At 42.3% G+C, this 26,333-nt stretch overlaps 1 protein-coding gene across 5 annotated transcripts; it reads left to right on the forward strand.

Annotated features, from left to right (window-relative positions):
- The first annotated feature begins 1,670 nt into the window (after window positions 1-1,670).
- On the forward strand, window positions 1,671-25,748 carry usp7 (ubiquitin specific peptidase 7 (herpes virus-associated)). 5 transcript variants are annotated; one of them, XM_085157102.1, is made up of 31 exons: window positions 1,671-2,156; window positions 5,997-6,101; window positions 6,751-6,949; window positions 8,453-8,591; window positions 8,806-8,894; window positions 9,020-9,128; window positions 9,970-10,100; window positions 10,253-10,307; window positions 10,428-10,508; window positions 10,854-10,944; window positions 11,063-11,145; window positions 11,481-11,590; window positions 12,300-12,477; window positions 13,168-13,312; window positions 13,502-13,632; window positions 14,862-14,996; window positions 15,452-15,553; window positions 16,066-16,171; window positions 16,907-16,999; window positions 17,123-17,190; window positions 17,436-17,536; window positions 17,903-18,056; window positions 18,285-18,352; window positions 19,310-19,418; window positions 20,278-20,355; window positions 20,447-20,547; window positions 21,151-21,250; window positions 21,587-21,706; window positions 21,803-21,874; window positions 21,988-22,078; window positions 23,743-25,748. In XM_085157102.1, exons 1-31 carry the CDS (start codon window positions 2,069-2,071, stop codon window positions 23,847-23,849), a joined length of 3,339 nt encoding a protein of 1,112 aa, XP_085013228.1. In that variant the 5' UTR covers window positions 1,671-2,068; the 3' UTR covers window positions 23,850-25,748. The 5 variants fall into 5 exon arrangements, with proteins under 5 accessions (XP_085013228.1, XP_085013223.1, XP_085013224.1 ...); XM_085157097.1 differs by having other exon boundaries at window positions 1,941-2,156; window positions 19,316-19,418; XM_085157098.1 differs by having other exon boundaries at window positions 1,941-2,156; window positions 12,300-12,456.
- Window positions 25,749-26,333: the final 585 nt, after the last annotated feature.

The raw sequence follows: 26,333 nt of genomic DNA on the forward strand, positions 1-26,333 counted from the left end.
TTCAGTGTTAGTTTTAGTCTTTTTTCATTACTATTGCATGAAGGGCAACTGCCAGGCACAACCTAGGAAAATCTGACTCATTTGACCCACTGTTGCAGGCATCAAGAGTCTGAATAAACAAAGAGTCTTTATTATTATTAGTAGTAGTAGTATTGTTGTTGTTATAATCAAACTATTAAAGCTAAGGATATTTCCTCATTTTTTAAAATGTGATTTTAGTTACTTTTCTTCAAAAGTTTATTTTATACTTTTAGTTAACTAAAATGTTTCACTGGAATCGAGTTTACTTTGGACTTCTTATTATAATAACCTTGGAAGGCAGTAGATTTTATTTGGTGGATATGATATTATATTCTAAATACATTGCGCAGTTGTTGTTGTTTTTCCATTTCAGTTTTTTTAATTGTCCTGTTTTAGTTAAATCTCGAGTAATATAGTGCATCCAAGCATGAAAGTGCACGCAAGTTCTTGAAAACCCAAGTCCATAAAGTTAACACACATTTTGAATGAAACTGATAACCAGGTAAACACAAATTAAAATACAAAATTGAATAAATAAAATAACTGGTAATGACTCGAGCTGTCCATGGTGTGATATTAAAAGTTAATTTAACACAGCTGTGCAGGCACAATAGTTGGAAAAAAAATATTCGTGTTCACTATAAAATAAAAGTCCCGCTTGTGTAAATGGGTTGTCTTTAATGCCAGTGAAAACCACGTGGTTTTACAGTTTTATTGGCTGAATCATGTTGTGTGTCCATACAATGTTTCTGAAAGCACGGATTTATTTATTTATTTTTTTTTAAGTAAATCTGTTCAGAAGTGCTCAATGAAAACTTTTGGTTTTGTCACCTTGCTGGGTAAAACGTCACACACACGCTATTACCACGTATTTACACAGTTTAGCCCCACAGCTCAGCGATTTCTCCCATTCAAATCAATGTCACGCCACGTACAGCCATTAAACCAATCCCACTCGTGTAATAATTGTCGTTAGCTCTTATATTTCCTCTCCCTTTAATACACACACGACCCGGCCTGTGTGATTTCGCGTGGATGGAGAAGCTGGCTCGGGGATGGGCCCGTGTTTGGATCTCCATGCGGATGTGACATTTCAGAGAAAAGCGCGACCGCCATTTTGAGATTTACCTCAGACATCACAAACCAAACGGGAGGAGCGGGTTGAGGGAGCCGCACAGCTCAGGCTAGCGTTGTATGACCGGGCACATTCTTCACGAGAAGCGAGGGGAATAGCTAGAAATGCAACGAGCTGCTGCAGCGTTTCGTCGTCTGTCGTGTTAGGGCGGTTTGGAGGATTTTGGTTTATGTCGGGCCGCGCAAACTCTCGTCTCCGTGAACTTCTAAATTAACGTTAACATCAGTGCTATTCCGTATTGGGAAGCTGGTTTGAATGGATAGCTTTTTCCTCCGCTCTCCCCCAGACGAGGGACAATCGGAGGAGCACACAGACTGGGGATATCGCAGGCAAAGTTGTTGAATGTGTGTGTATAGCAAATGAGCCTTTGTTTTCATTGTCGTACCTTTAATACCATTTGGCTGCCTAGTGTCAGGTAGCTTAGCGCTAGCTTGAAACAGGGTATTTGTACCTGACGGTGCAGGTCGTGCTCAGAGTTCTCTTATTGCCCCACATTTCCCGGGGTAGACCCGGATTGATTTAGCTAATTTCAGCGGGCCTCCGATTTCGGAGTCCCCCCGCCCTCCCCTAATTACATCCATCGCAACCCCTGCCGTCAACCAGCGACTCGCACCCACCAAAGGCGCCGAGATTGGGCGAATAGCGAGCAAATACGTCCGCGTTTCTCTACCCGCTCCCCCGCCGACCTCCCCTCCTCACTCCCCGGCGCTGACAGCGGACAAGGCCGAGTTCGCAACAGAGCAGGCCCGGCCGCCAAGGCTCGACCTGTCCCCACCTCCGCATCCCACTACACCTCACCAGCAGTCCAGAACCCGGTTCCCCACCGAGTCGACCCTGGACAAGGTCGAGGGCAACAGAGAAAACAGGGAACACCGCATCACACCTACAACAACAACACCGCCGCCTGCCAACATGAACCACCATCACCACACGCAGCAGCAGCAGCAACAGAAAGCCGGCGAGCAGCAGCTCAGTGAACCGGAGGACATGGAGATGGAAGGTAAGTAATGGCCCCGAGTAAAGTGAACGGACTTTTTATTAATCTTTTTTTTTTACCAGGTTTGTGCCATAAGTTAACATTTGCACGAGAAATGCACGGAATTTTATCCGCATTAACGGAGCCCAACATCTCGGTAAACACGGAGGCCTGCAGCTAGCAGAGATAGCCGGTTGGTTTTTTTTGCTGATTGTGCGTCCGATGCAGCATACTTGTATTCAGCTGACCTCATTTTGCGTTACAAGCAAACCGAGTCCTTAACGATCTTCGTTTGCTTGCGATATTCAGCTGTTTGCAGGTTTATCCAGAACCGGTGGCATTTTCCCCGCACATTGTCGCAGATTAGCCGCATAAATCATTCATTCTGATCGGCAACCGTATCTCCAAATAAACAGTTCGTCGGCTTGTTGCTTGGAGATTGCCAAATCACCGCCGTCTAGAATCCGCTTGCACTCACAGAATTCCGGGCCCGATGCTTGTTCGTGGCCCAAGTGTTTGTAAACAGTCTGCTTAGTGTTGCAATTAACACGGATCCAACGCTAAGGTAAATTAATCTCTCTGCTCTGACTTGGCTGTGTGGGCTTTTGAGGTGATTTTGACAGCTATCGCTAGCTGCGTTCATCACTTCTCCCGCGAATAAAGTAGTGATATATGATTTTATTTTTTACTGATAACGTTAAACTTTAGTCCGTTAGTTGTTGTTCGACAAGTGACGTTGGTTCAGCCTCTAAAAGAGAGAGCGTGTGCGTTAGCATCGTGTGATTGCTCGTACATTAAATGCTGGTTTCTAAATGGCTAAAGAGATCGGTTGACCATTTGGGTAAAAATATGTTAGGTGTATCTCCAAAGTTTGACATGTTACCATATTGTAACAGAGTATCTGCTTCACTAACATCCACTTTGCGCGTTACGCCTTGTAAAACGCGAAGAACGGTGCTAGCGCGGCTGCTAATATTGAGCTAGTCAATTAGCTCCAAGGCGCACCTCGTTACGTTCTTTCTCTAGCTAGCATGCTAGCTAGCTAGCCAACTAGTGCACGGAGGGGGTGTGTGGCGTTCCAAAATGGTGGCTTGTATTTTGCATCGTTAAGATTTTGCCTTTTGCCCGAGAGCCGGGCCTTGAATTTTTTTCTCCGAGCTTTTAGCTTGTGTCTAAATTTTATCTCACGATTATAATTTAGCAGCTGAGGGTAAAATGATTCTTCTAACAGTAAATCTACATCAATAGCTAGTACTTCTTGACTCCAGCTAATGTTGGCTAATAAAGGCCTTGAGGTGAATCTGTGGCTAGTGTTTGCTAAGGTGGCTAACGGGAACGCAGATGCGTCAATCCTGTGTTAGCTAACATACTACATTTTTAGCTATCCTGCTGAAATAATAACAATGTGGAACACCAAGCGTACATTATTCCGTTTTATGTTAATTTATATCCTGGTATTTAGTGTCGTTACGTGAAACGTGGAGCAACGCTGGCAAGTAACGGTAGTCGCCGCTGCGGTAAGCCAGGCCCGCACAGAAGCAGCGCGGGGATTTGCTGCTTCATTGTATGGAAGACCAAAAGGCATGGAGCTCGCCATTTTTAATGATCTGGTTTTTTTTTCTTGTTCTTTTTTTTTCGTTTTGGGGGTCCAGTTTGGAGTCCGAGGCGGTCATTTAAGCAGCCTGCACACACAGCATTACCAGCATTTTTATTAAGTTTACACTGATGTCAACTTGGGGCTGAGTATAGGGACCAGTGGACACTTTCACTGCGTCATTCAAACCTTTTAGTTTTACTACGTTTTCACACGCTTTTGCTTGTTATTTGGGAGCACGTATCATACAAATGACCTTAAGCAGTTACATGCATGCTGTGGAGTAAATAAAGAAATGACCAGGCGTAACATTCGCATTGTGTGATGATTCATTGTAACACTAATCACTAGTAGCAGGTGCATTTAGCGGACTTCCCCACCCCCTCTTTTATTTGGTAGTTCACCTATCATACCTTATCCTTAGGTGCACTGAAGCCTTACAAGGACAGTGAAGACAAGTTGACATAACAAACTGTTCACTGGTGCTTCTGACTTCTCTCTGAAGCACCACACACACACACACACTCCCACACTCCATTTCCGTTATGGTATGAGGCGCCATGCAGTTGCAGCCCCACCATCACTCATTTGGCATAGCTAAGTCATTTTGCCTTTTTTTGTTTTTTTGTGTGTCTCCGCACTCTAATTTAAAAGCAGGGCTGTTGCTGTCACATGGCTGGCCAAACTTTTAAATGGGTCCCTCTAAAAATTAATATTGAACAATCTTGATGCCTTTATATTCAAAAGGTTCTCAGGAATACAAGACTAAGGGGTACAATTGGCACAATGGTGATGACTTAATATTGTTTATGGGCATTTTGGGCCAGTTTGCTCAAAGTACAGGAACACAGTGTGGCCTGATGCAGCAAACTGCATTGTAGCCTCCTAGTGCCAAGTCACTGTAACAAGATCAACCGTGTAGTTATAACCTTTTTGGTGTGGGTTAACCACACATCTGGAGTGTTTTTTCTGTTTGCTCAGCATAAAGTTTGTATTTTAGAGGAGAAGATTGAGTGTGATTATTGACAAACATTTGCTACTTTTAGTCCAAAGGATTTCAGCTTCATAAGATTAGAAAAGATTAGCATTTTTTTTCTCTAAAAACTTTTCACTTGAGGGTTACTGCAGCTATAGTGAGACTTCAGCTAAATCACAGGGGTTCATTTTTATTCTCTTTATAGTTTAAGCCAGTCGGGGTAAGCTCTGCAGTCTTGCTCTTTGTGGATTTTTGTCCCATAAGTAAAACACCCAGCTCTTACTGTTGCAGTTTTTGGTGACAGAGGCATTAATAAATACATTTCAGCATAGATTGACACAGTGGGCGGGACAAAAGGTTGTCATGGAGCTGACTGACGGAGCCCAATAGCATGGTGTAATCTGCTTGGGTAAATGAGGTCAGTCTCCTGGAGGATTCGGTCAGCAGCGTTACCTGTAGACCGACACAGAGGAGTGCCACACGCAAAACTTTGTGCGAGAGACGAGGTGACAAAGCAACCCATTTTGGGACATCACAGGATCCGGGCAGATTTCACTCACTCCTTGAAGTCGATTCAGCGCGCATCTGATTCCCTCATCGGCGTGTTTTGGTAAATTAGACTGTGCGTCGAGCTGCCGAGCTGGGATAATTATTGCCCCCTGTACGCGTGTGTTTTGTCTGAATGATGACTTGCTGCTTAATCCTACATTGTATCCGTAATTACCCAGCCTACTGTTGGTGTTGCTGGGCCTTTGTTATGCTCATACACACACATACACACTCACACATTCACTTTCTGTTGCTCTCACTCTGTCATACACAGACTGAGAAAGGAGGCTTAAAATCCCGTGTCAGCAGGGTTTTCCCATTAAAGTGAAGAAAAAGGTAAAAGAAGGATCCCCCACTATATATATATATATATATATATATATATATATATATATATATATATAAAAAATCCGTTGTGACCCAAACCTGAAACTAAAAATGGCATTAATGGGAGAATAAGAGGACGCTTAAGTTGTACTTCTCTGTCTACTCACATTGTCCAGATTTGTTATTTTGGTTTAAAATTATAAAATGAACATATAAAAGTACTTGCCACGCTTTATTAATCCTAGAGGGATTTTCGATCGCATGTTCCTGACCTTTTGACACCTGCGAGTTGGGAATGCAGAGTTTTCAGCCACATTTACCCCAAGTAAAGAAAAAAAAAGTGTCTCTAGCATGTTAATCTATCCAGGAACGCCATATCCATGCAGCCTTATTATGTTGTTTATCTCTCCCTGTGTAGCTGGGGATACAGATGATCCTCCAAGAATCCCCGCCAACCCAGTGATCAATGGTAACGTGGCCATGGCAGACGGACACAACAATACAGAGGAGGACATGGAGGATGGTGAGGATTATGTGCACCTCTGCAAACGCTTTAGTTTCTTTGAAGCTTTTCGAGTAGAAGAAACTGTAGGTCGCCTGGTTGAAATTACACCTGAAGTTAATGTCTTTATATGTAGTAACTCAAATGCTGACAGCTTGTCAGTGGGAAAACATAAAGACTCTTGTCCTTGTTATTTATTGGCAGTGTATGAATTAAATTTAAACGGTATTTTCTCTAACTTAATTTAATTGTAAGCTCTTTTACTTCTGCCAGTTTTCAGAAGTTGTTTGAAGTAACTTGTAATTATGTCTTTTACATTCTTTAGCGTGAGTTAAACATAACTTATGAGGTCAATAAAAATCAAATGGTGCCGCAGCACCGTGCTGCACCACTGTTGCATCATAGTGGGCAGTTTAGGCTAACCCCTGCTCGACTGCAGCAACCGTCTACTGCCAAAACATGTGGGGTGGAACTCTGTCTCGAATTTCTGTTGTCGGATTGCAGGTGTTCAGGAATAATGACAGTTCTGACCCCAATTATTTGGATCACTGGGCAAATAAAGCAGAAGTGCTGTATCGAATTAAAAGTTCTCAGTGAATCAGAGGGAATTTGTTACACACCAAATCTTCTCATCCCCCTCTTAACGTGTCACCCTCCCGTCTTCTCACAGACACTAGCTGGCGGTCGGAGGCGACCTTCCGGTTCGTGGTGGAGCGCTTCAGCCGCCTGAGCGAGTCAGTGCTCAGCCCGTCCTGCTTTGTCCGGAACCTTCCCTGGAAGATAATGGTGATGCCGCGCTTCTATCCTGACCGACCACACCAGAAGAGCGTGGGCTTCTTCCTGCAGTGTAATGCAGAGTCAGATTCCACGTACGTAAAAGGGAATTTGGGATGTGGGCCTTTTGATATAAGCTGTGATTATCAACTCACTTTATGCTCTCTTGGAAATTCTGCTGCTTTGAAAGTTGCAGTAGGTTTTTCTACTGTAAGTTGGGATTAGTGGTGCTGTGAAGAACTTCCTGGAGATGTCTTATCCACTACACTGCTTCGAGGGATGTAGTTTACCTAGAGCCCCGAATTGAGATGTGCCAAAGCTGCAGTAAAAACTCAAGTATCTCATATGATATATGATGTTCTGAGTGAATGAAGTGAAAGTGAGGTTTTAGTGTGTAGCCAGGAGGCCTGACGCACAGTGGTTGTGGTCGTCTCTGGTACCTGGCAGGACCGCAGCAGCTCAGCGCAGTTATCCCATACTGTGAGACTGCAGTGGAAATGCTTTTTATTGCTGTTTTGCAAAATGCAGCTGCTAATGGGAAAACATATTTGTTAAGACTGCACACAGTCAAGTTTGGAGCCGGTGAAATTAGATTAGAACTGGATTTATTAAAGGTAAAGAGGCAATCCTGCTGCATCGTTTCTGTGCTTTTCGACTTCATATTAGACAGTCAAAGCTTCTTCCATATGTCTAGTTTTTCAGCAGCATCTTCCTCTTTCCCAGTCTGCTTAATAGCTGGGACTAGCAAAGCTCTGGTATTTAATGTTAACTTAACTACACAATTAGACCACTTTTAAATATTCTGCTCTGTTTCTTCACTCGTGTCCTATACAGAAGGATACCTGCCAGAGCAGCTTTCGTGCTCCAAAATTACAACCCAGCCGTCCTGTGTTGCGGTTGGGTATTGCTGCATTAACGGGGTCACAGCTGCTGGTTTTAACCACTGCTCTGGTGGCAACTCAGCTTTTGTTTTCTGTGCTGCTCTTGAGACAAACAGCTGCCAGTTCCCACAATTAAATATCATTTTTCACAATCGAATGTCACTTTTTTTCCCCTTTTCTTTTTTTTGTGCAACTCAGCTGCGTAACTTCATTTAGAAAATGTGTTGTCAGCCCTATTTCCCTGGTGGGGGTTGTTGTTTTTAAATACCCTTGTGTGTTTGGGTTTATATTTTCTCTTCATAATATATCTTTGGTGTGTAAACTGAAGGTTGTGGGAGGGCACAGATGTAAATGTGAGGCTTATAGATTGATTCAGTTTGTAACGCCACTCTGAGAGATGCATAGATGCTGTTGGTGATTTGGGTATATCTTGGTTAATGGTGTGGAAGGATGTAAAATTAGCATCTGATGCTTTATCCTGTTACCGTGCACAACACTGTTTTATGTTTTTCAGTAGCTGAAGTGGAACAGTGTTGGATGGCTTACTTGGCTCATAAGTTTGCATAGGTTGCTGGTCCTGCTCTCCTATGTTTAACGTCGCAGCCTACGCAGTTTTCTAAATGTGCCGATTTCAGTGCTGCCAAAATGTTCCTGAGGAAATAATACAACTTTTAAACAGTTCTTTAGTATTCAGGTGTCGTGTCTTTGGTGTTTCAGGTCATGGTCTTGCCACGCACAGGCCATGCTAAAGATCATTAACCACAAAGACGACGAGAAGTCATTCAGCCGCAGGATCAGTCACCTGTTCTTCCACAAAGAGAACGATTGGGGTTTCTCCAACTTTATGTCCTGGAGTGTAAGTACATAAACCTGTCAGAAATTAATGTACTGTTACTTTTGTCAAAGAAACAGTGGAATATTTTTGCTGTGAGTGTTGGTGGGGTTCTTTTTTTCTTCTCGCTCAGCAGTTACCACTTTGTTAACCTTTTGTTTGGGCCTGATTGTATTCTTTCATTACTACAAATTGCTATTCTTAAAAAGATTAACTGTTTTGCAATGATGCATTTCAGGATGTGACTGATCCAGAGAGGGGCTTCATCGACGACGACAAAGTTACATTTGAAGTCTACGTCCAGGCGGATGCCCCACACGGAGTGGCGTATGTTGTGTTCTATTTGAGCCGTTTCTTTTTGTCTTTATAAACTATTTCCCATGTGCATTTTCTCTGTTCTGTTCAGGGTTTATGATTTATAACTAACTGAAGTTTTTCATCTCTGTAACCAGCTGGGATTCAAAGAAACACACAGGCTATGTTGGACTTAAGAACCAAGGAGCGACCTGCTACATGAACAGCCTGCTACAGACACTCTTCTTCACCAACCAGCTACGACGGGTAAGGTTTTGTTTTGTAGCTTCTAATGACTGTGTGGCTGTGGCTGTTTTTCTTATCTGTTATAGGGTTCTAAGCATAATAGATTTGATTATTTAAAATACCTTTAAACCCCCTGATTCTCAGCACCACTTTCAATAAGGTCATAAAGCTTTAAATTTTTCATCCAAGTAAGAATAACCAGGTTGTAATGTGACATGAGGTAAACAAAGCTCTTAATTCTTGATATAGTAGTTCCACCTTTCAGGTGCTTGGTTAAATGAGTGGATCTTGTATATCGACTTTCTTGTGTTTATTTCCCCCAAATGCGAAATATTTCCAATAGACACGCCTGCTGTTTTCTTTAGCCAACAAGCTCAGTTGTTAAGCTCTGCACTTGCCAACTTCCTACTGCCAAGAAAATGCTACTGACCCAGGGCGAATGAGATGAGTAAAGGGAAGAAGACGACGCTGTGAGCGAGAATAGGCCAGGCTATGTGGGCACCGCAGTGTGTGTCAACAGTCGGAGGGTTAGAAGGCGTCAATGTAATCAGTACTAAAACTGGAGGAAATGAGCATTGAAACAGTTTCAAATATCATCGTCTACATATTGAAAAATATATATATTTTTATGACATGCATATTTATTTATTTATTTGTAACGTTCTACTATAGTTGCTGCTTTTGTTTCATTGCTCCCATGCTGGCCCTTTTAATTCTACGATCAAAGTGCTTTCTTGAAATTTTCCAGTAGCATATCTGGAGTTTAAATATAGTAAATGTTTTCACAAAAATAGTCCAGTCAGCCTAAGATGATTAGTTTTATATAAAAGTTGTAATCCTGGAGCATCCTTATCCTTCCCAGGCGGTCTACATGATGCCCACAGAAGGAGATGACTCCTCTAAGAGCGTCCCCCTGGCACTGCAGAGGGTTTTCTACGAGCTGCAACACAGCGACAAACCGGTTGGCACCAAGAAGCTCACGAAGTCCTTTGGGTAAGTTAGGACTTGCTTAGAATATTATGTGTTGTAAGCAAAACTATTAGATCCTTGCATGCTTGACATGTGGGTCAACCATCAGAATTTCACAATAAGTGTTGTGACGGTTGGTCGTATTCTTTTACTTGAGTTTGTGTTTTTACGTGCAGGTGGGAAACACTAGATAGCTTCATGCAACATGATGTGCAGGAGCTGTGCAGAGTGGTGAGTTTCCTATACACATTTAAAAAGGTCCTGTATGCACGGTGGACAACAGCTGACGGTATTTACTGTTTCTGTGTGTGTGTGTGTGTGTGTGTGTGTGTGTGTGTGTGTGCACTGCAGCTCCTGGACAACGTAGAGAACAAAATGAAAGGCACTTGTGTTGAGGGAACAATCCCAAAGCTCTTCAGAGGAAAGATGGTGGTATGTCATCTCTCTTTCTCCGTCTCTTCCTCCTCTTAGCTGACTCGCCCTTTTAGTTATGGTCATATTTTGCATATCTTTTGTGCAATATTGTTCTTATGAGGGGAGATTTATAGTGTTTATTTTGCTCAGTAATGTCTCTGCAGCACGTCTCGCACAGTAGATTCTGTAAACACAGCGACATGATGTAGGCTAACACAGCACAGGATGTAGCCTGGAACAAGGCCAGTTTAAGAATAGACTGAGGGTAAATCAAGACGTGACCCGATGAGAAATAATGTTTCTGACTCGCCTCTCATATCGTATAGTCTGACTCTGCGTGTGTGTGTGTGTGTCACTCTGCAGTCATATATCCAGTGTAAGCATGTGGACTACAGGTCCGAGCGGATAGAGGACTACTATGACATCCAGCTTAGCATAAAAGGAAAGAAGAACAGTGAGTAGCATAAATGTGGTGTTTTATTGATCAGTGGCACATTTGTCCTGCATGATCATGATTTTCACACACATATCAAAGCGGCGATTTTCTAAATATAATCTTTGCTTCTTTCCAGTCTTTGAGTCATTCAAAGATTATGTGGCAACCGAGCAGTTAGATGGAGACAACAAATATGACGCAGGAGAACACGGGCTGCAGGTGAAGTATTTATGCAATTTGTTGGCTCTTGTTGCTTTCATGCTGTTGGTATTGAAGCAAATTGGACTAAAATGTTAGTTTTTATATGTCATTGTGAAAAAATATTTGGCGTTCCAAAAATTAGACGTGCTCAAATGGATCAGTAGGTTTCCGGTTTTTCTTGCCAAGCTACAGAAATATGTAGCTCTAAAAATAAGATCTGGAGCTTGTTTACCTGCCTTGTTTTGATATGGTTTAAATGAGCAGCCTAAAGCTGAAAGGGTTTATAATGGCAGGATTAATGTCAGTGGGATGTCCTCACCAGATGTCTGACTCATTTTTGTTTTGCGTCGCAGGAAGCAGAAAAGGGAGTGAAGTTCCTTACCTTCCCTCCGATCCTCCATCTGCAGCTGATGAGGTTCATGTACGACCCACAGACTGACCAAAACATCAAGATCAATGACAGGTAAGGAAAAAACAAGCTGATGCTTTAAAAATAGTTTTTGAAGTAAGGTTACTTGTGAATTACTGTGCAGAACGCACCCTGCTTAAAGTAGATCACTCCCCGTCACACAATGAGACAGTAACTGTGCTGCTCGAATGTAATTTTAGAGAAGGTCTGCTCCTTTGTAGCATAGGTTAAAGGAGGAATGTCACTTGAGCTTTACACTCGTGAAAAGCTTGCCCTGACCTCGCTTATTCAGACGGTGAGAAAGGAACCAAGATTGTTTTCTGTGCCATCAATCTGTGTACAGTTAATGGTGTTCAAAATAAAATCCAGCAGAAATAATGTGACACTTTTAGCAAACGCTACCATTTAGAAGTACTAACTTTCTGCTGTGCCATTTCGATGAGCTCTGACTCATCCTTGTGATGATGCTACAGTCAACTGGCATCCTGAGGTCTTTGTATACGTACACGGAGACACAGGTGTGGGTGTGGAATGACAATAGTTTTGAATATGCTCAAGTTTACTCTTGATTTCTTCCATTTTATGCTACTTTTTGGCTGATATTTGACCCTTTTTTGTATTAATCTACACATTGTTTTTTCATATTTTTTGTTTTTTATTTCTACCTTTCCATTTTTTAAAATACTGCTGCTTACCTCATCCTTTTTTTTTCCTTCTCAATTTCTTTGTCTCTAACGCCTCTCCATCTTTCTGTGCTCATTAGATTTGAGTTTCCAGACCAGTTGCCTCTGGACGAGTTCCTCCAGAAGCCAGACTCAAAGGACCCAGCCAACTACATCCTCCATGCTGTGCTAGTCCACAGCGGGGACAACCATGGCGGTCACTACGTCGTCTATCTTAACCCCAAAGGAGACGGCAAAGTGAGTGTCAAGGATCCAATAGTGAGAACAATTTTTTTTTCTGCACTTTTCACCAAAAATGCTGTGGGGTGTGTGCTTTGGGATTCATATTTGTTGGGGTTTGTATGCTACTCAATGTAAAAAACAAAAATGAGTTTATGTTATGGAGGAATTCAGAGCTATGTTATCTTGGCTCTTGACCTTAAGTGTTTATTAATTACATACAGCTGCATGCATTAAGATTCAAGGGTTGAGAGTCAGAATAAGTGCTTCCCAGGTCTGCAGTGATTATTATACTGAAAATGACAGAACACACAAGCTTCCTGACAGGTGAGACGATATCGCTTAATGTCAGAAAAGGGATGTTTCACAATTTAGATGTTTAGTGGAATAAACGCTGTCAGAAAAGATGTGTTAGTGTAAAGAGTTGGATGTAAACACGAGCTCTCAGCTCAGGTCAGACTCTTAATCTCATACTCATCGAGTAAACCCCTCTGATATGCACACATGAGTGTGATGTTACTTTAATTCTGCATTTGGGTTTGTGTGACAATGATTGTCTTAAGTGCTCTCTGGTTTTTCTCTTTTATCCCCTCCACTCCAATCCTTGGTGGTTGCCCCACCCCTATCTCCCCTCTGCTCCTCATCCTCCTCTGGCTTCCTCATCTCTGGCTGCGACCCCATCCTGCAATCACCATCTGTCTCCGTCTATCATTCTGTCTCTTTCTGCAGTGGTGCAAGTTTGATGATGACGTAGTGTCACGATGCACCAAGGAGGAGGCCATAGAACACAACTACGGCGGACACGACGATGACCTCTCCGTCCGCCACTGCACCAACGCGTACATGTTGGTCTACATCCGTGAGTCCAAGCTCAGTAAGTAAACATCCGTCCTTCTTCACTCGTCATTTAAAAAACATCGGTATGAGAAACTGTCCCAGCAACACATGAAGGGTTCCTCTGAGCTGATGAGTGCAAATAAAATTCCTCTTTCACATGGAGGTGACTGTACTGAATAATACTGTTGTACTAAATGATCACTTCTGCCGTTTTACCCGCACTCAGGCGAGGTGCTCCAGCCGATGACCGATGTGGACATCCCCCAGCAACTGGTAGAGCGTCTGCAGGAGGAGAAAAGGGTGGAGGCACAGAAAAGGAAGGAACGCCAAGAGGCTCACCTCTACATGCAGGTCCAGGTAGGGAATCGGAGGTTATTTAAGCGCTCTGTGGTGCTTTGATACTTTGCGATCAAAATACTTGGGTGGCTGAATAATTTAGTATACAGCACATGAGAAACCTACAGTGTAGGAAGTACAGGAGAAAATTGAAGCTGTGTTTGTGGATTTCAGGTAAAGCCACATTTGTGTCGAAACACCACACCTAGCAGCCTGTGCCGTTTTACGCCGTCATACTGTAATCTGGATGGTGTGGTGTTTATTGCTTAAGGTGTGTAAAGGTGCAGGATTATTCATTCATATTAATCAGTGTATTTGTTCTGTTGAAGCTCGAACTTGAACCCAATAAAGTCGACCTCCATAAGAGGCCTGACAGAAACAGCTTAGTTCGTCAGAAGCTATGCAAAGTATAACATCGTGCACCTTTAGACGAGGCATATATGTTTCATAGGTGGATGAATGCTGGATTTCAGCGCGATAAGAATGAACTGTTTTGCCTTTTTAAAACGAGTAGATGACGTTCAGACATTTATGTTGGATCGGCTCGTCGGGCTAACGACGGGCCGGAAAACGGAAGCTGCTTCTTTCTGTCAAGCAAAGTGTTCGAGTGTTTTGTTGGACTCTGTGTAACCTACAAGCGGCACGCACAACTGCAGGTGTTCTTGCTCTGGTTTAGCGGTCTCTGTGTGGTTGAGATGGGGAGAAGAGCAGTCAGTGATAATGAGGAAATGGCTTGTTAAATGATAAAGGTTTACCCTTTTCAGCTCTGACTTACTTACTTGTTCGAGTATTAAAGCAGCACAAAGGCTAATTACGCTCATTATTTTCCTCTGAAGAGGTGATAAGCGTAACATTTAAATGCTGTAATGAGGCTGTGTGAAACTTTGCTTTGCACTTTGCCTGTAAGCCATCAGAACTGACACCTCATTAAAAGTCTTAGCAGTGGAGCACCCCTCTAAACAGAAAGCTCTACATAATTATGATTTCTTTTGTGTGTGTGTGTGAGAGACAAGCAGATTGCTTAGACAAAAGCTTAAAAGACTTTTGATGCTGTTAGCTACTGACTGCTGCAGTGAAATGTCACCACCAGTGTGGATACAAAGAATGAAGCTCTTGCTTTGTCAAGATCTAGAGATAACTTGGGTGTGGGGGAGTGAGTTTTCATTGCATGAAGTCTTTAGTCTCTTTTTTTCACACTTTGGTTCTTGGTCCAGTTATACTAATGCTGTTCATCTTCCTTCTCTGGGCAGATGGTGACCGAGGACCAGTTTTGCGGTCATCAGGGCAACGACATGTACGACGAGGAGAAAGTGAAGTACACGGTCTTCAAGGTCCTGAAGAGCTCCACGCTGCAAGAGTTTGTCCAGAACCTCTCACAGACCATGGTGAGGCATCTGTGGGACTGTATGCTCTTTGATGGTGATGGATATTTGGATGAAATTTCTAACTTTTTTTTATTAAAGAATAAAATAAACCATTTAAGATTAACTGCGGAGAGTTTTAGTTTGTAGATTTCAAGATGCATGAAATGTTTAGTCAGTAAACTTATCTTTCATCAAAGTAACTTGTGCTAGGTGGAAGTTTAATATTTGTGAAAGAAACCGCATTCACGCACATGCTGCGTCTCAGGTTCACGCTCTGACCCCAGGCTGAAAGAGAGGGTTTGTTAGCTTGTCAGTGCGGAGCACACATGTACACACACTTGCTTAAATTCTGGCTCCCTGCGGTTGATCAGTAAATACCAGTTGGAAATTTTAGTCTTGATGTCTTTTTCTCAACACGTTTCTGCTTTTCCCACATCTTATACGCAAATTGAAACTTGTGTATTGATGTGCCGCAGGGTTTTCCACAGGACCAGATGAGGCTATGGCCCATGCAGGCCCGTAGCAACGGAACCAAGCGACCTGCCATGCTCGACTACGAGGCCGATTGCAACAAGTCGGTAGGTGTTTGCGCCGTGACACACATCTTCAAAAATTCCTGTATACTTTAGCCAGTTTTTGCATTAAAACAATGAAAGAAAGCTGCCAGTGGACCAGAACAACTGTGCTAAGATCAGTTCAAAAATATGCAAGATTTAGAGCATGGGTGTGCTTTTATCCCTTAATAGTGCACTGCATAACTGCCAGGGAAAACAAGGTCCTTCTAGAAGGAACTATCACTCCCTGAATTATTTTTTTTATGAATCATTATCTAAATTGAGTTTAATTTGAATCCCTGGATAACTACTCCATGTATGGAATCACCTGTCAAAGCTCTCTCTTTTAAAAAAAAATTAAATTAAATTTAAAAAAATCCTCTTTTTTTCTTTACAAGTTTTCCATATAATGCATCAGTTTTATGTCACTTTAATTCCTGGGACCACCCCTGAGTTTATGACTCAGTTAAATGTAACATAAGAAACTTTCTTTTTTTCTTTTTTTTTTTAAAGATTTGAACATTTTTGTGTTTCAGATGATCGACTTGAGTGACAATGAGAACCCCTGGACAATATTTTTGGAGACTGTAGATCCAGAGATGGCAGCCAGTGGGGCCACGTTACCCAAGTTTGATAAAGACCGTAAGTTCTCCATCCATCGGCGCTCATCATCAGACTTTGAGTCTTAGCGCTTTCTTTTTTCTAATCTTTTAAAATATTATTTTTGTAGAAAACCTGTTCTTCAGGTGTCAGTCTCTGATTCCACTTACATAGCTGCCTGCGTTGGTACAGTGTAGATAAGAATAATCGACACAATGCCTTAGAGGTCACAGTCATAAACATAGAGTACTAGTTACTCAATAACATAGTTACTGATCGGTTTGAATGTTAATGAGTCTGTTTTGAGTGTTTATGATTATTAACACTGTGTTTAGCTGCTGATTAAAGGCTCTGGCATGCTACTGTTTGTAGTGCGATGTTGTAGCTGCCTGCTGCCACTTGGGCTCAACGCCAGAAACATGCGGGGAAAACGCAAATGTAGTTTACGTGGTGTTGGTGATCCTTGTGGTTTGTGAAAAACAACTTTCATAGTGGAACTAAGTGAACCCGAAGGTTAAAAATACTAGAACTGCAAAGGCTTGGACGCATCTCTTTGTTTCTCAGTTCGCTCAATCTTTCCCTTTGCATAGCTGGAGAACTGCACCAACAGACACAAATGCAGAACCATAAGTGGCGTTTTGTGCTTTGTTTAGTGTTTCAGTTGAACAATATTTATGCAAATTGAAGCTATACTGCTCCTCAACCACTTCTTTGGCAGGCGTGTTGTATAGCTGCTGATTTCACCTTGCCCTGTTTTGTTTTGTTTTTCTCTTCTAGATGATGTCATGTTGTTCTTGAAGATGTATGACCCCAAAACCAGAAGCTTAAATTATTGTGGACATATCTACACACCTATATCCTGCAAAATAAGTAAGCGTGACTCTGTTATAACCTCAGTACCCTGTCATAAGGTGCAGTGTATGAATTCTTCGTCTGCAGTGAACGTAAAGATTTTGAGATTTTTCTCTGCTTCTCTTTTTGCCCTCTAACCAGGAGACCTGCTGCCAGTCATGTGTGAGAGAGCAGGATTTCAGCAGGAAACTAGCCTTATCCTCTATGAGGTGATCTATTTCTGTGACGCCCAGTCGCTGACACACTCCTGTCTCTTTCTCACTTGCTACCTCACACTCTCACATTCTCAGGCTCCTCTATCTGGCACAGAAGCTGTGTGTCAGGCTCTCCTGTGCACACTTGCACACTGTCATATGTAGACCTTGGTGTTAATACATCTGCCACAAAAATAAATACTCTCTTGCACTTAGCAGATAAATTGACTGCATAACCCCCGATGCTTGGTGTGTTACAGGAAGTAAAGCCCAATCTAACAGAGCGGATACAGGACTATGATGTCTCTCTGGACAAGGCCCTGGACGAGCTCATGGACGGGGACATCATTGTCTTCCAGAAGTAAGTTGTTTTGGGGGGGGGAAGTTGTTTTGTGCTTTGAGAAATCTGCCAAATTGATATCTTGGTGCGTTTCACATTGGGAGCTTTGCCAGATTATAAGAACTTCCCGAGGTCGACACACTTCACGTTGCCTTTATTTTAAATGTCTCTCTTTGATGACGCTCTGGTTGAGAAATTGTTGTAGAACTTGTTAGCTTTACTTGTTATGTCTGTGCCCTCATTTACTTCTTGACCTGCTCTTTCTGTCCTTGAGCTCTACCTTCACTTCACTCACATTGATCTCTGTCACATTGATCTCTGTTTTCCCGTCATTACAACACAACCCGTACCTCAAACTGTCTTTCCAACCTTTCTCCAACACCACAGGGACGACCCAGAGAACGACAGCAGCGAGCTGCCTACGGCCAAGGACTACTTCCGGGATCTCTACCACCGGGTGGACGTCATTTTCTGCGACAAGACCATCCACAATGACCCCGGCTTTGTGGTCACACTGTCGAACCGCATGAACTATTTTCAGGTACGATCGGTTGAGGTTCTTTGGATGAATATTGATTTACTCAAAAATACTCACGTGAAGCTGCCGAGTCATTATACGAAGACTGATTTATTTATTTTTTGCTGCTACTGTTAATCCAGGAGTGGATTTCTGCTGCCCCCCCACCCCCTCCACCTGCTAGCATGAAATTTGATTGACAGGTGAAATCTGACAGGCCCGTCATGAACTGTCTGTTTTTGTGTTTGTCAGGTGGCTAAGACTGTAGCGCAGAGGTTGAACACAGATCCCATGCTACTGCAGTTCTTCAAGTCACAGGGGTAGGAGGCTTGTCTCATCCACACACACAACACACTGCATTCTTTGTAAATGTAGTAACAATAACAGTGCATAATAGCGATTGTCTTTCTTTCTTTTTTCTTCTTAAGCCGTTGTTCTCACTGTAAGCCAAAATATGGCATTTATAGTCAGGAAAAATGCAGTTAAGGGCTTTGAAACAACAATGAACATGAAGTCAACTACAAGGGAGAGAATTTTAGTTCTTGCTTTGCACATAACTGAGTAATTATGCTTTTGCTGTAGCATAATTATCCCTTTTTTGTGGTTTTGACAAAAAAAAGGTTATACTAAACAAAGGCTTTTCCTGCATAGAGGGACTGTGACAAAATGTTTCTGACCAGTTTTGTTGTTTTTGGTGTTTTATTTACTGAATCGTGTTATGTTGCTTCTTAATCTGATGGTCAGAAAGAACAGGAAACCACATGGATTTGGGCCAAATAACTGACTCATCACCTTCACTGTACGTTGATCGATCTCGCCGACGTGCGTAGTCATCTCCCAGAAGGCTCATTTGGAGCCAGGAAAATCTGCTAAAGACGGCCTGTAGTTTAATGAGTAATGCAGTGTTGTTTCAAGGCTGTTTTTTCCTAAATAACTCAAAATCCTGTCATTCTGTTTGACATGTAGAAAGGAACGTGTAGACTGCGTTTGAATGGTGTTGTGACTCGTAGCTTTTGTCAGGTTTGCCTTTGATTTGATTACTTGCAGTTGTCAGTAGAAATGTTGCATAACCTGTCCCCCCTCCACCTGTCTTCTGTTGTTTTTCCTCCTACTCTTCCCTCTCCCTCTGTGCTTCTTTTTTTTTCGTCTTGCTCTGCTGTTCACCTCCACCTCTGCTTCTTTGCTTCTTTTCCTCCCATTTTTCTTTCTCTTCTCCTTCCACCCTTCTTCCCTCCCCTTTGTTGTCCTCCCCCCCTGCCTGGTGGTGTGGTGGCCAGGTACAGGGACGGTCCAGGGAATCCTCTCAGACACAACTATGAGGGAACGCTGCGGGACCTGCTGCAATTCTTCAAGCCTCGGCAGCCCAAGAAACTCTACTACCAGCAGGTAGGACTGGTTTGTCTACTTTTTCTGTACAGGATTTCAAGTTTCTTTGTTCTCTCTTTCAAGTAAGATAACTGGCGTTTCCCCTGAAAAGGAGCTCAGTGTTTCATAGTGCCGGTAATAATTCTGGTAATCTTAAATGTCTTTTTGTCTTTCCTCCGTTATAAAATATAAAATGCTGTCTGATAGAAAACAAAGTCATTGGGGTAAAAATGTTTTCTGACTACCTAAACTTTTAACACACAAACGGTTGTGAGAATTTTTTTATTTATTTCAAATCTTTCCTGCAAACCAGGAACGAGTTACATCCTCAGGTGGATGACTTATCTCAGTGTCTTGTTCATGAGCGACGGGGATTTGTATCTTGATCTACGTCCCTACTCTCACCTACGTCACGAGCTTTGGGTAGTGACCAAAAGAATTAGATCATAGATACAAAAGGCAGAATTTGCTTTCTCTGAAGGTTGGCTAATTTCTCCCTGAGAGAAAGGGTGAGGGGTTCAGCTATTTGAAAGGGACCGGGTATAGAGCCGCTGCTCCTCCATGTTGAAAGGAGCTAGTTGAGGTGGTTCGGGCATCTGACTGTGATGTCAGATTGAGGTGTTCATGTTACACAGGGTAGACCCACAACACACGGGGGAGACCACATTTCTCAACTGGCCTGGGAACGCTTTTGAGTTCCCCTGGATGAGCTGGAGGAGGTGGCTCGGGGAGAGGGAGGTCTTGGTTTCTCTGCTTAGGCTGCTGGCCCAGTGACCCGGCCCCAGATAAGCAGAAGAAAATCGAAGGCCACATCCTACGAGTCCACAAAAGGAGTGACTTTGTTTTTCTCTCTCTCTTTTTCTCCATTATGTATTCCCAGTTAAAAATGAAGATAACAGACTTTGAGAACAGGAGGAGTTTTAAATCCATATGGCTCAACAGCCAGTTCAGAGAGGAGGTACGACACTCAAAAAACCCAAAAACCTTTACATAAGGAAAAATGTTTCTGTGATTCAACCATAGACATGAAACTGTTTCTTGTGTTGCAGGAGATTACTCTTTACCCTGACAAGCACGGCTGTGTGCGGGACCTTTTGGAAGAATGTAAAAAGGCTGTGGAGCTGTCTGAAAATGGCTCTGAGAAGCTCAGGTATCCATCTGCGTTTGGCTTGCTTGTCTTCCTCTCAGTGGTTGCAATCAGAACTTTTTGACAGCTGCTCCAGCTGTTCTGCCGTACAGGGAGTTTGCATCTGATGGTAAACTCAGTTAAAATGAAAAAATCGAGCACACTATGGTCCGTTTTAGCTTTTTGAACATTATCTTTGACACTGGGCAAATCACTAGAGATTGAGTGCTTGTTGTTGTGGCCTAGACCGTCTGTAGTGAAGTTTATCACTTTAGTTTTCCTCTGATCTTGATCCAGGTAACATTTTGGCTTTTGTTTAACCCCTTTGATTTGTTTTTTTATCTAATCCTAACCACGTGCAAAATGTGTGCTGCTTCTCCTTTTTTTTTTTTTTTATAAACACTTTTCACAAAATTATAGTCTGACAATTACAACACTCACAGCAACCGCAGCCTGCACAGCCCCATTTCATTCTGTAAACCTGCTCTCTGTGACTGCACTGGCACCTTTCCCTTTAGTTTTGTTGAATTTCTTGTTTTCCCTGGTGTGATGTCCGAATCAGATTTTGCTGCATTTGAGAATCTCCTGCAGAGCGTTAATGCCTCCTCCCTCGTTCTCCCTCTGCAGGCTGTTAGAGATAGTAAGCTATAAAATCATCGGAGTTCACCAGGAGGACGAGCTGCTAGAATGTTTATCTCCTGCTGCCAGCCGCACCTTCAGAATAGAGGTGAGTGTTTATGCGAGGCGTTGCCTGTGCAGCGCGTTTCACCGTGTCGTTTATTTTATGTTAGCCGCTTAACTTCCACTTAACACGCCGTCAGGCCGACACTGTATTTTTGCCCTCGCAGCCAGTCAGTTAGCAGTAGAAGTATTACTTCTTCATGCTTGTTAAAGGTTAAATACCAAGCTTCTGGCTCAGTTTTCTCTGTAGCTCTTGCGTCATTACATCACGTTAAAAACTTTGACCACCAGGTGTCGGTAAAAACAGTTGGTTTATTTTTAAATTTTATAGTCAATGGCTTATTTTCTTCCTTCATCTCTCTTGTGCTGCTTGGCTTTTCAGGAGATTCCTTTGGACCAGGTGGACTTGGATAAGGACACTGAAATGCTAATCCCTGTTGCTCACTTCCATAAGGAGGTCTTTGGCACCTTTGGGATTCCCTTCTTGCTCAAGATCAGACAGGTGTGTGTTTTTTGTTTACTTGTACCACATAATGTGGGGATTATTATTTATTTTATTTCCTCTTGACTCACTGCCGTCCCATTCTCCTCTGTGCAGGGTGAGTCGTTTCGGGAGGTGATGAGGAGGATCCAGACCATGCTGGACATCCAGGAGAAAGAGTTTGAGAAGGTAAGTCGTCGTTGGTTTGCTTCTTCTTAAACAGCGTTCTCCTGATGCTGAAATAATTAAAGTGTTAACAAGGGGGGTAGTTAACCATCAGATATCTGTCTCTGTGTTTTCAGTTCAAGTTTGCAATTGTGATGATGGGTCGGCATCAGTACATCAATGAGGATGAGTACGAGGTCAACCTGAAGGACTTTGAACCACAGCCAGGTATTTACTGCCTGCGGTGCTACTGGGAGCGATACCAGTGTAACTGCTGCTGTTACTGATACTGCACCGATTGAACGACACCAGGCTAGAGCCAAACACAAAAATAAAACATAAGCATGAAACTGTGACAGTGCCTCGTCATCCACCACTTCAATGTCACGGCTGCTCATATTTATACAAGTTTATCCACCTAATAATGAACTTTAAAGACCTTTTATGTACACTCACTGGTCACCTTGTTAGGTACACCTTGTGTTAGTACTGGGTCGGATCTGCTTTTGCCATCAGAGTTGCCTTCATTCTTTATGGCACAGATTCAACAAGGTGCTGGAGATATTCCTCAGATACATTGACATGACAGCTTCACACAGCTGCTGCAGATTTGTGGGCTGCACATCCATGATGTGAATCTCCCGTTCCACCACATCCCAAAGGTGCTCTACTGGACTGAGATCTGGTGACTGTGGGAGTTATTTGAGTAAAGTGAACTCATCGTCACATTCAGTAAAGTGGTTCGAGGTGATTTGAGTTTTGTGACATAATTTGCTGTCCTGCTGGAAGTAGCCATTAGAAGACGAGTACATGGTTATAAACATGGTCGGCAGCAATACTTGGCGAGGCTGTGGTGTTTAAATGATGCTAATTTGGTACTAATATCCCCCACACCACTAAACCCCCACCAACAGCCTGAGGTGTAGATAAAAGGCAGAATGGATCCATGCTTTCATTCTGTTTTTGCCACATTATACCATCTGAATGTCACAGCAGAAATCAACTTCAGACAAGACTGTTTGATCTTTTGTGGTCCAAATTTTGCAAACCTTTACAAATTGTAGTCTCAGTTTCCTGTTCTTAGCTGACAGGAGTGCCACCTGGGCTGGTCTTCTGCTGCTGTAGCCCATCTGTTTCAGGCTATGACAATCAGAGATGCTCTTCTGTAACCTTGGATGTAACGAGTGCTTATTTGAGAGAGAACTGCTCCCCTGTTTACTTTTTCGGACCGTCCTCTGTAAACCCCAGCGATGGTTGTGTGGAAAAATCCCACCAAATCAACAGTTTCTGAAGCACTCAGTCTGAAACCAACAACCATGCTACATTCAAAGTCCCTTAAATCACCTTTCTTCCCTGATTTTGAATTTGAACCTCAGCAGGTCACCTTCATCATGTCTGCATGGCAAAATGCACTGAGTTGCTGTCATGTGATTGACTAATTAGATCTGTGTGTGTGTGTGTGTGTGTGTGTGCAAACAGTTACACAGGTGTACCTAACAAAGCGGCTGGCAAGTGTATTTCTAGTATTTACCACACTGCCTTTCCAGTGATTCTTCTACAAGTGTGACACGGCACCTCTGGTGTTTTGTTCACTGCAGCAGTGATTGGTTCTTATTTGTAATGTAACTGCATCAAAATGGCCAAAAGCTCCCCTGCAGTCGATAGTTTTGATGTGTGTAGCCCAACCAGTCACCAGAATCATTAAAACTGGACTTTATTTTCTACACGTTCCTAATATTGGCCGGTGTGTCAGCGACACCTGAGATTAATGTCGATGTCACGCGGGCTACAGAAATACTCCCACTGCTCCTGTTACTCTTCATGTGATTTCTGTACTGCAGGTGGCGCTGTCACTCCTCCTAATGGCCTCTCTGATGTGTCTTCCTGTGCAGGTAACATGTCCCACCCGCGCCCCTGGCTAGGGTTGGATCATTTCAACAAAGCTCCAAAGAGAGGTCGCTACACCTACCTGGAGAAAGCAATCAAGATCCACAACTAAAGCAGCCCCCACCCCCACCTTCTCCCCTGGTCCTCCTCATCCTCTCCTGCTCCGCCTTCATCCCTACCTACTTTAACAAACCATAACCACAGACTGTAACCAACAACCGTGTGTGTGTGTGATTGTGCGTGAGAAAGACTGAGAGAGAGTGTGTGTGTTCATCACTTCACCCTGCCTGGACACCTCTACAGCTCTACACCGGCACTATGTCTTCAGTGATTGGGATCTTGCTGCAGCTGATGGATTATTCAACCACAAAATAAACCGCACCAACCACTGACTGTTTATTTTGTTGTACATTTTATTTCTTTTCCCTTTTTTCCCCCTTTTTTAAAAATCGTCTCCCTCCACGTTTGAGGCTGTTCGGTTATTTTTTCTGGCTTGTCTGCCTGTTGACTGCTTTTTGTTGCCTGTTCAGAAATGGGAGACGTGTAATTGGATTTTATGGTTTAAAAAAAAAAATTAAGAGGAATCACAACACAGTATAGCATATAATATGTATGCTATATATAAATATTTTCATATATAAATATGAACTTCTAGGCTTAGTTCTCACTTCCACCTCATTTACAGCTTTTTTTTCCCCTTCACAATTTTTGTGGGGTTGTTTTTAAATAAAGTTGTTCAAAGGGGCGTCACACTGCTGTGCGCAGAGGTCAATGAGTGTGCTGTTTGGAGGACTGACTCGCAGAAAATGATGGAGACATGCAGTCGTTTTAAAATTATTAATAATTTTTGCAAAAGCAGCTGCGGGCTGGCGTCCACCCTGAAGTTCTCTGGTTTGCTCTTATGATGAGGTTTCCTTATATTTTCTGCTCCCATCCCTATAGAGCAACAAAAATCAGTATTTCCAAGTTTACACTCAAGTTCTCTTTTCCACTTAGTTTGGTTGGAGGAAAAAATTAATTTTTTTGTCTCTTTCTGCAAACCTTGTATTATTAAAAACAAAAAAATCTGCAAAACAGAATCTGTTTAAAATAAATGGGGAAAAATACGATTTGTCTGTATTTCCTCTTGAACGTTGGAAATTAATCTTAGAAGTTTCTCAGGTCTGGCAAAAGTACTTTTTTTTCTGATTGTGAGTTGCTCGGTAACATTCACACACAGACACGCACAGATATGTGTTACCTCCCTGATGACTTCCTTTTTAGTTTTCTGGGGGGTTGCTAAAGGTTTGTCCCCCCCCCCCCTCTCAGTCATTCCTCTTGTAAAACAAACACACACACACACACACACACAAGCTGCAACCTCTCTTCTTTCTTGATTGAATCTGTCGCCCCCTGGTGGTTGGAAGCAGTAACTGCGCTGTGCTTGGTAGGGAGCTGCAGACACTTAGAGCCCCACTGGTTTGAGGATTGTTTGGAGACAAAAAACCAGCATTGTAAGAAACACTTTAAGCCCTATGAATTTCTTTTTTCTTTTGTTAATTTCAGGTTTTGTTTTCTTCTCTTTCTTTTAAAGCACAGATGGAATGCACCCCTAATAGCGCATAGCTGGCTCTGTACAGACAACATTTAAGAATTGTATATTTAAAAATATGAACGTGTAAAATTTAAGAGAAACACACGCCTTTGTTGTTGGGTACAGAAGGAGCCAGGTGTTCATATTTCTTGTGTGTAGGTTTCTTTTTTGTTTGTTTGTTTGTTTTGCGTTCCTGATGTACCATTGACAGGTTTTTTCCCCCTCTGTTACATTTGGATTGTTTTTCTTTTAAAAACTAACTGCATTGGTTTGTCTTGTTAAGAAGTGCAGTACAGAGATGACCTGCAGAATCACACCTTAATTTGATCTTTTCCACTTTAAAATCCTCAGTGTAGCAGCAGTGTACGACAACTATTCCTGTATATTGCCTTTTTGCTGGAAAATGTATGTTGAATAAAAATTTTCTATAAAAACAAATAGACGCACCTCTGCTGCTTATCCGTGCCAGTGTGCGACCTGCGATTCCCGGTATTTGCCAAAAAATGATTGCAGAAATTTAAGCTGTTATAAATGACTTGACCTCAAATCTGTCAAAAAGTGGGTCAATCATATCTCTCATGAAGAATATCAAGTAATGTAGAGCCAGAAATGACAAGTGACTTTTACATATCCTTTATTTTTTTCTGGGTAAAAAGTGTCATTAACATTTAAAAGTGTTTTTCAAGATCGATCTAGCCAAGAGGGCAGCAGAAATTGTTAAAAAATATAACCTCACACTTCTATGAACTTACTTGAAGTGATGAAAAAGGACTGGACTGATGACAATATGAGTACAATCATGAAAAGTCATAAAGATACTTCAAAAATAGGTCATTTCTCTTTTTTTATATACAACCTCCTACCTAAATCCTGTTCACTACAGTCTGATTACTAATATAAGTAAAGATATTAGATGTAAAAACGCATAAAAACATTGGTCTATTTCTTTTTGTTTTATTTGATATAAATCACAAAATGGTTTGTTTTAGAGAACTGGTGCAGTGGGGGCAGGAACAATATGAT

This window comes from Neolamprologus multifasciatus, chromosome 4 (genome assembly GCF_963576455.1).
Source record: "Neolamprologus multifasciatus chromosome 4, fNeoMul1.2, whole genome shotgun sequence".
NCBI classification, from domain to species: Eukaryota; Metazoa; Chordata; class Actinopteri; order Cichliformes; family Cichlidae; genus Neolamprologus; species Neolamprologus multifasciatus.